Source organism: Stomoxys calcitrans, chromosome 2 (genome assembly GCF_963082655.1).
Source record: "Stomoxys calcitrans chromosome 2, idStoCalc2.1, whole genome shotgun sequence".
NCBI lineage: Eukaryota > Metazoa > Arthropoda > Insecta > Diptera > Muscidae > Stomoxys > Stomoxys calcitrans.
The window spans coordinates 57,422,155-57,436,608 of NC_081553.1; the positions used below are offsets into that span (position 1 = coordinate 57,422,155).

A 14,454-nucleotide genomic window follows, 5' to 3' on the forward strand; every position below is an offset into this window, starting at 1 on the left:
TACTTAGCACAGTTGTTGGAAGTCATAACAAAACACATGATGCAAGATTTCAGCCAAATCGGATGAGAATTGCGCCCTCTAGTCGCTCAAGAAGTCAAGACCCAAGATCGGTTTATATGGCAGCTATATCAGGTTATGAACCGATTTGAACCATACTGAGCACAGTTGTTGGAAGTGATAACAAAACACATGATGCAAGATTTCAGCCAAATCGGATGAGAATTGCGCCCTCTAGTCGCTGAAGAAGTCAAGACCCAAGATCGGTTTATATGGCAGCTATATCAGGTTATGAACCGATTTGAACCATACTGAGCACAGTTGTTGGAAGTGATACCAAAACACCACGTGCAAAATCTCATTCAAATCGGTTAAGAATTGCTCTTTCTAGATGCTGAAGAAGTCAAGACCCAAGATCGCTTTATATGGCAGCTCTATCAAAACATGGACCGATTTGGCCCATTTACAATCCCAACCGACCTACACTAATAAAAAGTATTTGTGCAAAATTTCAAGCGGCTAGCTGGACTTGGACTTGGACGGACTTGGCTAGGTCGACTTAAAATGTCATGACGATCAAGACTATATATACTTTATGGGGTCTTAGATGCATATTTCGAGGTGTTTCAAACGGAATGACAAAATTAGTATACCCCCATCTTATGGTGGAGGATATAAAAATGGTTGTAAGTCACGGACTGATGAAAATTCTTTAACATATGTCTGTTGCTTTGTGGGACTTGTTTGCAAAAAAAAACAAAGCTCAACGTGCTCATTCTGCTCGGGCCTTAACTCACACATACACATTCAAATGATGGCCATTTATGGAGGACTTATACTTATATGTAAATGCTCCTTTAGTTTTTTTATCAACCTCACCGCCATTAAATTGACTTTTAACGCCGTTGCTCATAATTCGTCTTTGTGTTATCGATAAAGGAGGCAAACAAACATAACAGCTGCGAAGAATTCACTTAATTCGCGGTTTTGTGAACATTGTTTTAATTCTTCTAATTTTAATTTAAAAATAAAAAAATAGTTAACAGTCATTTCTACCATGCCTATGAGATGTGCTGTGGGCGATCACGAGCTAGTGGACGGAGTTAACGTCACAGATCCCAAGATTATAAACTTTATTAAAAAACTTCACAAGGACTTTCGAACTTTGTCGGTAATATGCAAGAACTGCAAACGACATGCGGAATATATGTACGAGGTCAAAATGAAGCGAGCCATAGCAAAGGCCAGAGAGAAACGTTCGTCCAGAAGTAACATAGATTCCGTTTCCTCTGCACATATCTCAAGTAGTAGTTCCAGCCGTATATCTACTGACTCCATAGACGCAATGGTGAATAAGACCCCATTGCATCGTTCATTGCAAAACCAAAGCCATCCAAAAATGATCGTGTCACCCGCGAAATCTAACCAGGAAAGAAGTGTTTTAAAGAACACAACATCTCGGAAGAATTTATCTCTATCATTAATGCAGAAACAGCTTGAACAACGAGTTATAATTCCAACAGCATCAAATGCTATGGCGCTGTCAAATAAACCTAGAATTCAGACGATGGTTTCAATTCCCAGTGACTTGATTTTTTCTCCAACTATATACCATGACGATGATGTTCAGAACACTGTAGATGTGCAGACAAGTAATTCTCTGACTATGGCCATGAATGGTGGTAGAAGAGGAAGTAGTAGCGACAGAGAAAACCAAAGTTTTCAGACGACAATAACTAGCAGCAGCACTAAAACGGCAGAGACTGTGGTTCAAGTACCTCAACCGCTTACCTCCAGAGATAATAGCCTGCAAGCGACAGATTTTACAAGGAAGACGGAAAATACCTCTGCGGCTACAACAACAACCACAGCCAATGTCAACAATCGTACTAGCACATATACCATAGCTTCGGCAACTGTTATGCTGCCATCGCCACCTTCCAATGTTCGATTGTCACAAGAACCTTCGACCAGTACAGCTGGAGCTACCAAAAATACAAAAAGCGTAAATACAACAAAGGCAGCAACACTCAAATCGACTTCAACCAACGTTCAGACGACGGCAGCTGGTGCAAAAATTAAAACATTTTTAAAACTTACGCATACAGCAAAAGTCACTAAGGCAACATCGAAGGTTTTACCATCAACAACAGCTTCTACTTCTTCGTCAAGTGCTGTTGTATCCACTGCTGCTGCAAATAATGCTCAGCAATCTTCGCAAATTCGTTTATCCCAAGAGCCAAGCACCAGTAAAGGGATTGTAGTTGCCACTCCTAGAAGTCATAATGCTGCAACAGCAACAGCAACAAGTGGAAAACGGCTATTCTCAGCACATCAGACTTCCGATGATGCTGAGGTTGATGATGATGATGACGAACCGATGTTGAGTTTAAATGCTTTCAATGGCACGCGTTTACCCCATGTTCAGCCCATAATCAAGAGAAGTCGTCAGAATTTCACTCATCCCAACCCTGATGTCATGGATATTTATTTAAAAGGCATAACAGGCGGCTAATTGCATTTAATTGGTAAGACTTGTTGCACATTTGTTTGTTGTATTTTTGCGGCTATTTTAGAATTTTTTTCCAAGGTCTTCAATTGTTCCGAAAAACAATTGGTGTCACATTTCACAGTCCCAAAGAATCCTTCACACATGGTACTATGTGTGCTTTGGGCATACACCTAAACCAGTAACCGTAACTTGTTGAGCGCTCCAAATACTAAAAAGTTGGCTCGAAAAAGATAATTTAAGTCAGGAATTCCCTGCTGCTTACAAAATCCCTGCTTTCCATTCCATGCACCTTAGTAGCTTTATGTCTGGTATTGTGTCCCCACCTAAATGCCGGTGTTTGTTAGCTGCGAAAGCCGGGCAATGACACAGGAAATGCTCCATCGTCCCATCATCTTCCCCGCATGCCCTACACATGCTATCACTTGCCGTGCCGGTTTTGCATAAGTGAGCTCGTAGTCCTATGAGTCCTGTTATGACACCGAAATCTCTACTGACCTTTCAGTAAAAGTCTCATCTTCTCACAATCCGGATTTCCAAATAGAATTTTCGTCGTCCTGCCAACCTGTTCCACAGTATAACATGCGTTCGTAGCCCACGCTTTTAACTCGGACAAAAGGCTTCGGGTTAACTGAGTTTGTTGATGGCAGTCCTCTGGCCTTAACTGCCAAATCGTCTGCTTTCTCATTCCCCCTTCCTCCGCTATGGCCCGGTACCCAAACAATGCGAATCGTGCCATTCTCAGAGAAGGTTTTAATCTCCTTCTTGAAAGCCAAGACTGTTCGTGACTTAGCGTTCTGGTTGTTATTGCCCTTATGGCCAGTTTACTGTCCATAAAGATGTTCACACTCGACGTCCTCGCCTTAGTACCACATCATCTCATGCATTCCGTGATCGCCCGGATCTCCGCCTGCAGAACCGTTTTGTCAGTCCATAGGTTAGACTGCCTGGCCATAATTTGCTTTGTGACAAAGTCCGGGATAAAAATAAGGGCTCCAAATAGCCTTCTGGTAGCATTTGCCGAGCCGACCAAGAAAACTTTTTGACTGCTTGTAAGACATTTGACCAGTCAGTAAAATAAGATAAGATTCTGCTTTACGAACTACGACGGGCTGTCACCTTAATTCTCCTGTGCCCTAACATCAAAGACACGGTTGTATGCTGTCTGGGAAATATCATTGTGGACGGGTAACTACGTCCAAAAGGCTTGAGGTTAGACTTTCGTGATCAAGGCAAGAGATTGGGCGCTACCAAAAGGAGCCTCTTTATCGCGCAGCGTATCAGACAAGTATAAATTGCATTCACGAGTACATGGAAGATGAGGCGGAGGACAGCTGCTCTTCTTGGGGCCCACTTGTGACGAGGGACGAAATGACACTCATTACAGGTTCATGTGCCCAACCGATTCTACTCTACTCACTACCAGATAGGTCTGGACGCATTCCATTCGGTTTGCAAACTGCAAGTATCCGGATAGTTGACATAATCCGGCGGCGGATTGAGGATCAAGACACAGCATACATTTACAACAACATCAGTTTAGCTTAGGGCGAGAAAGACTACCGGGAAGCAGAGATTACCATGTCCGCATATGACGCTGAATGCCTAGCGAGAAAATCAAAAAATGTTTCATCGTTTGAACCGTGGAGTGGAGCGGACGTTTTGTTACTTCGCTTTGCATGAATATTTTGTTGTTGTTGTTGTTTTTGTAGCAGTATGTTGTACAATGAGGCGGCAGCCCTAGCCGATGAAGGACTCCACCGGGTCAATCCGGTAGGTACAACCGGCTGCCATGGGATTGAAAATATTCTGTAAATCGTAATAGGAAGTTTGTTTTTTGAAAACATTTTAAATCATTCAAGGAAAACTACGTTAGTGTTATCTTTTAGGCGGTTAATGTTGTTGTTGTTGTTGTTGTCGTAGTAGTGAGTTGTACACTGAGGCGGCAGCCCTTGCCTATGAACTACATCGTGTCAATCCGGTACGTATAACCGGCTGCCATGGGATTGATTAGGCGTCTTCTCCATTGGAGCGGCAGATCTAGAGCCCGGGAGCAAAGAATTAAAAGCTTCAGTGGTGGCATTAGGCCGTTGCATGTTGTCTGCTACTGAGACCTCGACTGATGGAGCAGCTGTGCCAGGCTCCACTTGCCGACAGATGACTGATCAGCTGGGGCTTTTGACGAAGATACCAGGTTCGAGTCTTAAGGACAAGGCCGAACCTATTTCAACTTCCCACTCCAATAATTGCCCTTGGCTTTAGACCTTCACTGGAATAATAAACGGCGCATAGCTCTTAGCTTTATTGAGAGGCTTGGTCCGAATGATCCTAAAACTCTCACCGATAAGTAGAGAGTCTCACTTAATTAAGCTCGAAGATTCGCTGCCCAGTCCACCCCAAAGGCTACACGTCTAGATTTGGAAACGCCACCGCAGTTAGCAAAAAGGCTGTGGTCATCTGGAGGGCATACCATGCCTAAAAGATGTAAGGCGAACAGTTGTAATATGGGTTCAAGAACCTTTGCTAATGTTGTTGTTGTTGTTGTTGTTGTTGTAATTATATTTGCATGTGTAGGTGGCGATCCTCGTCATACTCCTATAGATGAGCAAATTCGTTCCGGTCCAAAGGAACGATCGCCGCGGGAACAGGGTGGCCATTGGGTATCTAAAGGGGTCAATAATCCGCCTTGTCATATCGAGCATCTTCTTCGAAATCGATTACTTTTTAATAAATTACGTTCGTAATCATGGGGTTACAATTAAAGGTGCATTTGTACAACAACCACAAATTATACGGTGCAATCCGCCATCTTGTCATCAAGCTGATCGTCACTTTGCCAACACACACAAAGATATTTGTGTGCGCATACGCGTGCGTACATGAGCAGAGAATCAAAGAGTATAAGATCTAATACAAGAGAGGGTTTCTGCTTTGTCTTCCCCGTACCGTAAAATAACTTGCGTTAAAGACAACATTTTTATTGTATTCCAATTGGATTCACATTGAGGGTTGCAAGATTTTCGGGTTATTCTGTTTTGATTCGGGCATTCGTTCGAACATTTTTTCGTATTTTGCTTTGTTTCTTTGCAACAGAAAGTTCTAATAAAGGAAAAACGAAATATCGTAAAAAATTCAAATATATTGTGTCTATAAATTTTGTCACTCGTCATCCCGTATTGCCCTCCAACGCCAGCTCTTGTTCTTTCTTACGCTCTTTGCAGAGAATATGCGAGAAAGAAGATAACAACAAAGAAAATATGAAAAAAAAACTTAACAGCTGTTCGCGTGAGACCACCTTTTTAAATCCGCCTTGGTTCGTAATTGAGCTGGCAAACTATCGATATTTGCAATATTCGGTATTTGCGATAGTTTCAATAATAAATATCGTTTTTATCGTTAATTTCCCATCACCTATATACAAAATGTTAACCTAATCGGATGAAAAATTGCGCTTTTGCGATAGTATCCATCGGAAAAATATCAATCGATATTCAGTCAAAAAATTATATATCGATAGTGCCATCGATATTTTGCCAGCTCAAGTTCGTAAGTTATAATCCAATTAGTAGTTACGGAACGGAATTAATCCGCGAACAAAAACTCGCTCGATAACCGATGCGATAATTAGACCCCTGGTTATGGACCTATTTTCACCATTCTTGGTAAAGATTTTAGAGGCCAAAAAAGAATTCATCGTGCATAATTTCACCACAGGATGGGGGTATACTAATTTCGTCATTCTTTTTGTAGCACTTCGATATATGCGTCTGAAACACCATAAAGTATGTATATTCTCGATCGTCATGTAATTTTAAGTCGATCTAGCCATGTCCGTTCGTCCGTCCATCCGTCCGACTGTCTGTCGCTTGAAATGTTGCACAAATACTTTTTATTAGGGTAGGTCGGTTGGTATTATAAATGGGTCAAATCGCTCCATGTTTTGATATAGCTGCAATATAAACCGATCTTGGGTCTTGGCTTCTTGAGCCTCTAGAGGGCGCAATTCTCGTCCGATTTGACTGAAATTTCGCACGTGGAGTTTTGACATCACTTCCAACAACTGTGCTAAGTATGATTCAACTCCGTTCATAATCTGGTACAGTTGTCATTTAAACCAATCTTGGATCTTAGCTTCTTAAGCCTCTAGAGTGTGCAATTATCGTCCGATTTGACTGAAATTTTGCACGTGGAGTTTTGACATCACTTCCAACAACTGCGCTAAGTATGGTTCAAATCGGTTCATGTTTTGATATAGCTGTCATTTAAACCGGTCTTGGGTCTTGACTTCTTGAGCCTCTAGAGGGCGCAATTCTCGTCCAATTAACCAGCAATTTTGCACGTAGTGTTTTGGTATCACTTCCAATAACTGTGTTTAATATGATTCAAATTCGTTCATAACCTGGTACAGCTGTCATTTAAACCGATCTTGGATTTTGACTTCTTGAGCCAATAGAACGCGCAATTCTTATCTAATTTGTCTGAAATTTTGCATGAGGTGTTTTGTTATGACTTCTAATAACTGTGCTTAGTATGGCGCAAATCGATACATAATCTAGTATAGCTGCCATATAAACCGATCTGGGGTCTTGACTTTTTGAGCCTCTAGAGGGCGCAATTCTCGTTCGATTTGACTGAAATTTTGCACGTGGTTTTAAGGGGTTACTTCCAACAACTGCGCTTAGTACCACCCCAAAGTTGTTGTTGTAGTAGCCACATTTGCATGTGGGGTTGGCAATCCTCGTCAAGCTCTTTTAGCCGAGCGAGCTCGTTACGGTCTATACGACAGATCGCCTCAAGAAAAGGATGGCCATTGGTTATTTAAAGGCGCCAATAACTCGCTTAAATACTCAGTAAGTAAGCAAGAGCCGGTGCCACCCTTCCTCTCACTGAGACTCTCCACACGATATCGCTGATTGTCTGTGACTGCAATTGAAGCTAAAGGGTGATTTTTTTGAGGTTAGGATTTTCATGCATTAGTATTTGACAGATCACGTGGGATTTCAGACATGGTGTCAAAGAGAAAGATGCTCAGTATGCTTTGACATTTCATCATGAATAGACTTACTAACGAGCAACGCTTGCAAATCATTGAATTTTATTACCAAAATCAGTGTTCGGTTCGAAATGTGTTCATTCACCGTAACGTTGCGTCCAACAGCATCTTTGAAAAAATACGGTCCAATGATTCCACCAGCGTACAAACCACACCAAACAGTGCATTTTTCGGGATGCATGGGCAGTTTTTGAACGGCTTCTGGTTGCTCTTCACTCCAAATGCGGCAATTTTGCTTATTTACGTAGCCATTCAACCAGAAATGAGCCTCATCGCTGAACAAAATTTGTCAAAATTTGAACACATTTCGAACCGAACACTGATTTTGGTAATAAAATTCAATGATTTGCAAGCGTTGCTCGTTAGTAAGTCTATTCATGATGAAATGTCAAAGCATACTGAGCATCTTTCTCTTTGACACCATGTCTGAAATCCCACGTGATCTGTCAAATACTAATGCATGAAAATCCTAACCTCAAAAAAATCACCCTTTACTTCATATGGAGCATTTCACTATCCACAACATGTGGACGCGCCTGGTAGCTCGCAGCTAAGCTTCTCGCGATAACGAAGAACACCACACAGATTGGAGCTAAAAGTTCTAGCCCGTGCCGGGATAACTATGAACAGGGGTTTCGCTCTGCGGCATGCCGTTCGGACTCGGCTATAAAAAAGAAGATCCCTTGTAATTGAGCAATTGCACGTGGAGTTTTGATATCACTTCCAACAACTGCGCTAAGTATGGTTCAAATCGTGTTTTGATATAGCTGTCATTTAAACTGATCTTGGGTCTTTACTTCTTGAGCCTCTAGAGGGCGCAATTCTCGTCCAATTTAACTGAAATTTTGCACGTAGTCTTTTGGTATCACTTCCACCAACTGTGTTTAGTATGATTCAAATTGGTTCACAACCTGGTATAGCAGTCATTTAAACCGATCTTGGATCTTGACTTCTTGAGCCAATAGAACGCGCAATTCTCATTTGATTTATCTGAAATTTTGCATGAGGTGTTTTGTTATGACTTCTAATAACTGTGCTAAGTATGGCGCAAATCGATACATAATCTAGTATAGCTGCCATATAAACCGATCTGGGGTCTTGACTTTTTGAGCCTCTAGAGGGCGCAATTCTCGTTCGATTTGACTGAAATTTTGCACGTGGTGTTATGGGATTACTTCCAACAACTGCGCTTAGTATGGTTCAAATCGATCCATGTTTTGATATAGCTGCCATATAAACCGATCGTGGGCCTTGACTTCTTGAGCCTCTAGAGGGCGCAATTCTCGTCCGATTTGACTGAAATTTTGTACATAGTGTTTTGGTATCACTTCCAACAACTGTGTTAAGTATGATTTAAATCAGTTTATAATCTGGTATAGCTGTCATTTAAATCAATCTTGGATCTTGAATTCTTGAGCCTCTAGAGGGCGCAATTCTCATCCGATTTGGAAGAAATTTTGTACAACGGCTTCTCTCATGACATTCAACATACGTGTCTAATGTGGTCTGAATCGATCTATAGCTTGATACAGCTCCCATAAAGAACCGATCCCCCGATTTTTCTTCTTGAGCCCCTACAGGCCGCAATTCTTATCTGAATGAACTGAAATATTGCCCAAAAAGTAATTGCGGATTTTTCATATAGTCGGCGTTGACAAATTTTTTCAACGGCTTGTGACTCTGTAATTGCATTCTTTCTTCTGTCAGTTATCAGCTGTTACTTTTAGCTTGCTTTAGAAAAAAAAGTGCGCGAAATTTTGTTTACATTTGTTTGTTTGGCGTCAATTTTAATATGGAGCCCACAAAGGAGCATTTTCGTCATATTTTACTTTATTATTTCCGTAAAGGAAAAAACGCGGAGCAGGTTGCTAAAAAGTTACGTGATGTGTGTGGTGATAAAGCCTTAAAAGGAAGACAGTGTCAAAATTGGTTTCGCAAATCCCGTTCTGGAGATTTTTCACTTAAAGATGAGTCACGTTCAGGTCGGCCAAATGAAGTTGATGATGACCAAATCAAAGCATTAATCGAATTGGATCGTCATGTAACTGAGCGTGAGATAGGAGAGAAGTTAAATATACCAAAATCAACCGTTCATTATCACATAAAAAGTTTTGGACTGGTGAAAAAGCTTGATATTTGGGTACCACATGTATTGAAAGAAATTCATTTAACAAACCGAATCAATGCTTGTGATATTCACCTTAAACGCAATGAATTCGATCCGTTTTTAAAACGAATCATAACTGGAGATGAAAAATGGATTGTTGTTTAGTCGAAAACGATCATGGTCCAAGCATGGTGAACCAGCTCATATCCACCAAAAGAAGGTTATGCTGTCTGTTTGGTGGGATTGGAAGGGTGTGGTATATTTTGAGCTGCTTCCAACCAAAGGAACCAAACGATTAATTCGGATGTTTACTGTCAACAATTGGACAAATTGAATACAGCCATCAAGGAGAAGCGACCAGAATTGGTCAATCGTAAAGGTGTCATATTCCACCAGGACAACGCTAGACCGCACACATCTTTGGTCATTCGCCAAAAACTGAGTGAGCTTGGCTGAGAACTTTTGATGCATCCACCATATAGCCCTGACCTTGCACCATCAGACTACCATTTATTTCGATCTTTGCAGAACTCCTTAAATGGTAAAACTTTCGGCAATGATGAGGCTATGAAATCGCACTTGGTTCAGTTTTTTGCAGATAAAGGCCAGAAGTTCTATGAGCGTGGAATACTAAATTTGCCAGGAAGATGGCAAAAGGTTATCGAACAAAATGGCAATTATATATTTGATTAAAGTTCTAAGTTTTATTAAAAATGCATTTTTCTTTTAAAAAATCTGCAATTACTTTTGGGGCAACCCAATACAATGTTCAGCATTTATTTATGGTCCAAATCGGACTATAACTTTATATAGCTCCAATAGTATAACAGTTATTCAATAATCTTTGTTGGCCTAAAGGGAAATACTGCGCATAGAACTCGACAAATGCGATCCATGGTGGAGGGTATATAAGATTCGGCCCGGCCGAACTTTGCACGCTCTTACTTGTTTTTAATTAACATTTTCCCTAAACAATGATAAATAATAATCATAAAATTTCTACTTGACTTTTTCCAGGAAGACAAATATTTGCCAACATTGAAAGCGCGTTTGATGCCAACTACTCTATCTTTAACATTTGTTATTGCCCATAATCTAAATTATTGGCGATTTAATTGCCTTTTTCTTATTTAATGTTATCTATTATTCGTAAGCCTATGATAAAGTGTAGATTTCTTGATGTCAAGCACTTTAATCGTTATTTTGATAATTTTGATTAGCTTGATGCTAATTAATCTCTTTATCAGGCAATCTTGACCCTATTCGAAATTTGTTAAAACTGCAATGGCTTATTTTTGTATTGATAATTATAAGTAAAAAAAATAAAGCATGTTGATATTTTTCTTCTCATTAAACTTTCAATTTATTTTTTTAGTTTTAGTATTTATATTATTCATTATAGATTAGATGAAGACTTCTGTTTATAGCTCTGGAGGTTAAATTTTGAATAATAATTTAAATTTAATTTATTTATGTTGAAATTGATATTTTTTATTTTAAATAAATTGACATAAATCAAATAATAAATAATTGTCATTTTTGTAGTGCTACGAAGTTGATAGTTTATTAGGTTAGGTTGAAAAGAGGGTGCGAGTAATAAACCGCCCCATGCCATAGTGGTATACACCTAAGCCAGTAATCGGCTTGTTGAGTGCTCTTAATACTCAAAAGTAACTTCGAAAAAGAGGAGACCACCGTAGAGCAGAGGTTAGCATATACGCTAATGGCGCTGAACGCCTGGGTTCGAATCCTAGCAGCAACATCAGAAAATTTTTCGGCGGTGGTTATCCCCTTCTAATGCTGGCGACATTTGTGAGGTACTTTGCCATGTAAACCTTCTCCCGAAAGTAGAGCTGGCAAACTATCGATAATCGCAACATTCGATAGTTTTAATAATAAATATCGATAGTACCGATAATTTTCCAACATATATATTTCAAGCGAAAATGAGAAGTAAAAATCATGAGATCGATTTGTATAGAAGCAATATTAATGCGCAAATAAAACCAAGGTTAACAAAGTCAGTTAGAAGTCATTGTACAATGTGTTAGCCTAATCGGATGAAAATTGCTCCTATAGAGGGCGCAATTTTCATCCGATTAGGCTAAATTGCGCCCTCTATAGGCGCAATGTATCTTAAAGGATACATACAGTATCGGATTGCTTATTTTCGCTAAACATTTAACTTTTGCGATAGCATCCATCGGAAAAATATCAATCGATATTCAGCCAAAAAATTAAATATCGATAGTGCCATTGATATTTTGGCAGCTCCACCCCAAAGTTGTTGTTGTCGGGTTGGTGATCCTCGTCAAGCTCGTTACGGTCTATACGACAGATCGCCTCAAGAACAGGATGGCCATTGGTTATTTAAAGGCGCCAATAACTCGCTTAAATACTCAGTATTTAAGCAAGAGCCGGTGCCACCCTTCCTCTCACTGAGACTCTCCACACGATATCGCTGATTGTCTGTGACTGCAATTGAAGCTACTCCATATGGAGCATTTCACTATCCACAACATGTAGACGCGCCTGGAAGCTCGCAGCTAAGCTTCTCGCGATAACGAAGAATACCACACAGATTTGAGCTCAAAGTTCCAGCCCGTGCCGGGATAACTATGAGCAAGGGTTTCGCTCTGTGGCATGCCGTTCGGTCTTGGCTATAAAAAGACGATCCATTATAATTGAGCTGGGTCAAGTAAAAGCGTACTAAGTTCGGCTAAAGAAGTCAAATCAGGAGATCGATTTATATGGGAGCTATATCAGGTTATTGACCTATCTAAACCGTACTAGGCACAGTCGTTGAAAGTCATACCAGAACACTACATGCAGCCAGATCGCATAAAAATTGCGGCTAGAAGTCAAATCGGGAGATCGGTTTATATGGGAGCTATATCAGGTTATGGACCGATATGAGCCATACTAAGTACAGCTACTGGAAGTCATAACGAAACACGTTATGCAAAATTTCAAGCAAATCGGATAAGAACTGCGCCCTCTAGAGGCTCAATAAGTCAAGACCCAAGATTGGTTTATATGGCAGCTATATTAGGTTATGGACCCATTTCAACCATACTACGCACAGTTGTTGGAATTGATACAAAAAAACCACGTGCAAAATTACAGCTAAATCGGATAAGAACTGCGCCCTCTAGAGGCTCAAGAATTTAAGATCCCAGATCGGTTTATATGGCAGTTATGGACCCATTTCAATCATACTGCGCACAGTTGTTGGAATTGATACAAAAAAACCACGTGGAAAATTACAGCCAAATCGGATAAGAATTGCGCCTTCTAAAAGCTGAAGATGTCAGGATCTAAGATCGGTTTATGTGACAGCTATATTAGGTTATGTACCGATACAGTTGATGGAAGTGATACCAAAACACCACGTGCAGAATTGCGGCCTCTAGAGGCTCAAGAAGTCAAGACCCAAGATCGGTTTATATGACAGCTATATCAAAATATTGACCGATTTGAACCATACTTACCACAGTGGTTGGAAATGATACCAAAGTTTAACGTGCAAAATTTCAGTCAAATTGGATACGAATTGCGCCCTCTAGAGGCTCAAGAAGTCAAGACCAAAGATCGGTTTATATGGCAGCTATATCAAAACATGGACCGATTTGGCCCATTTACAATCCCAATCGAGCTACACTAATTAAAAGTATTTGTGCAAAATTTCAAGCGGCTAAGTTTACTCCTTCGAAAGTTTGCGTGCTTTCGACAGACAGGCGGACGGACGGACATGGCTAGATCGACTAAAAATAACATGACGATCAGGAATATATATATACTTTATGGGGTCTCAGACGCATATTTTGAGGTGTTACAAACAGAATGACGAAATTAGTATACCCCCATCCTATGGTGGAGGGTATAAAAAGCGAGAGGATGTGATCTGTGAGAGGTGTGTGATCTGCATCCTCATGCACCTATGTCTTTACATAGAGCTATGGTTCTTAACTATAATACACACACACAACCAAAACTCGTTGACAGATAGTGTACTTCGGGAGAAAAAATTGTAACCAGCTGTTTACGTTACGCTACCTGGTAATTATGTCATGGTATGAACCACTAGCTACATGATGGCATTAGAATAGTTAAACGTATCATAAAACGATTGCGTTGGCTTTCGCCAACATACGAGGCTTGAGATCTAGTTTCTATGCAGTGCATTCTCTCATTCATTACCATCCCTTTGATGCACATACATACTGTCAAACACAAAACAAAAACAATTTGCCGTGTGTAATGAGGAAAATAGACTCGAATCTTTTGTCTCGTTCAATACTTACACTGCCCAGGGACTTTATCGCTGGTGTTTCTTCATTATACATAACCTAGCCAACGCAATCGTTGTATGATACGTTTAACTATTCTAATGCCATCATGTAGCTAGTGGTTCATACCATGACATAATTACCAGGTAGTGTAACGTAAACAGTTGAGTACAATTTTTTCTACCGCGGTACACTATCTGTCAACGAGTTTTGCTTGTGTGTGTGTGTGTACTATAGTTAAGAACCATACACACACAAACAACGAAAAATGGCACCAACTAGTAAAATACACAAAATCAGAGTTGCTCTAATCACTGGTTTTTGACAGATAGTGCACTCAATATTTTGTTGTTGGGCAACTGCCACTACCTGTAAATTAATAAATTGGGTTGCCCAAAAAGTAATTGCGGATTTTTTAAAAGAAAGTAAATGCATTTTTAATAAAACTTAGAATGAACTTTAATCAAATATAAATTTTTTCCACTTTTTTTCTAAAGCA

At 40.1% G+C, this 14,454-nt stretch overlaps 1 protein-coding gene across 1 annotated transcript; it reads left to right on the forward strand.

Moving 5' to 3' along the window:
• Positions 1–966: 966 nt before the first annotated feature.
• On the forward strand, positions 967–10,943 carry LOC106080650 (uncharacterized). Its single transcript, XM_013242089.2, has 2 exons — positions 967–2,525; positions 10,684–10,943. Exon 1 carries the CDS (start codon positions 1,055–1,057, stop codon positions 2,510–2,512), a length of 1,458 nt encoding a protein of 485 aa, XP_013097543.2. The 5' UTR covers positions 967–1,054; the 3' UTR covers positions 2,513–2,525; positions 10,684–10,943.
• The last annotated feature ends 3,511 nt before the right edge of the window (positions 10,944–14,454 follow it).

What these genes read in the sequence shown, in the direction of transcription:
- LOC106080650 (XM_013242089.2), top strand. Translation starts at nt 1,055, where the DNA reads ATGCCTATGAGATGTGCTGTGGGCGATCACGAGCTAGTGGACGGAGTT.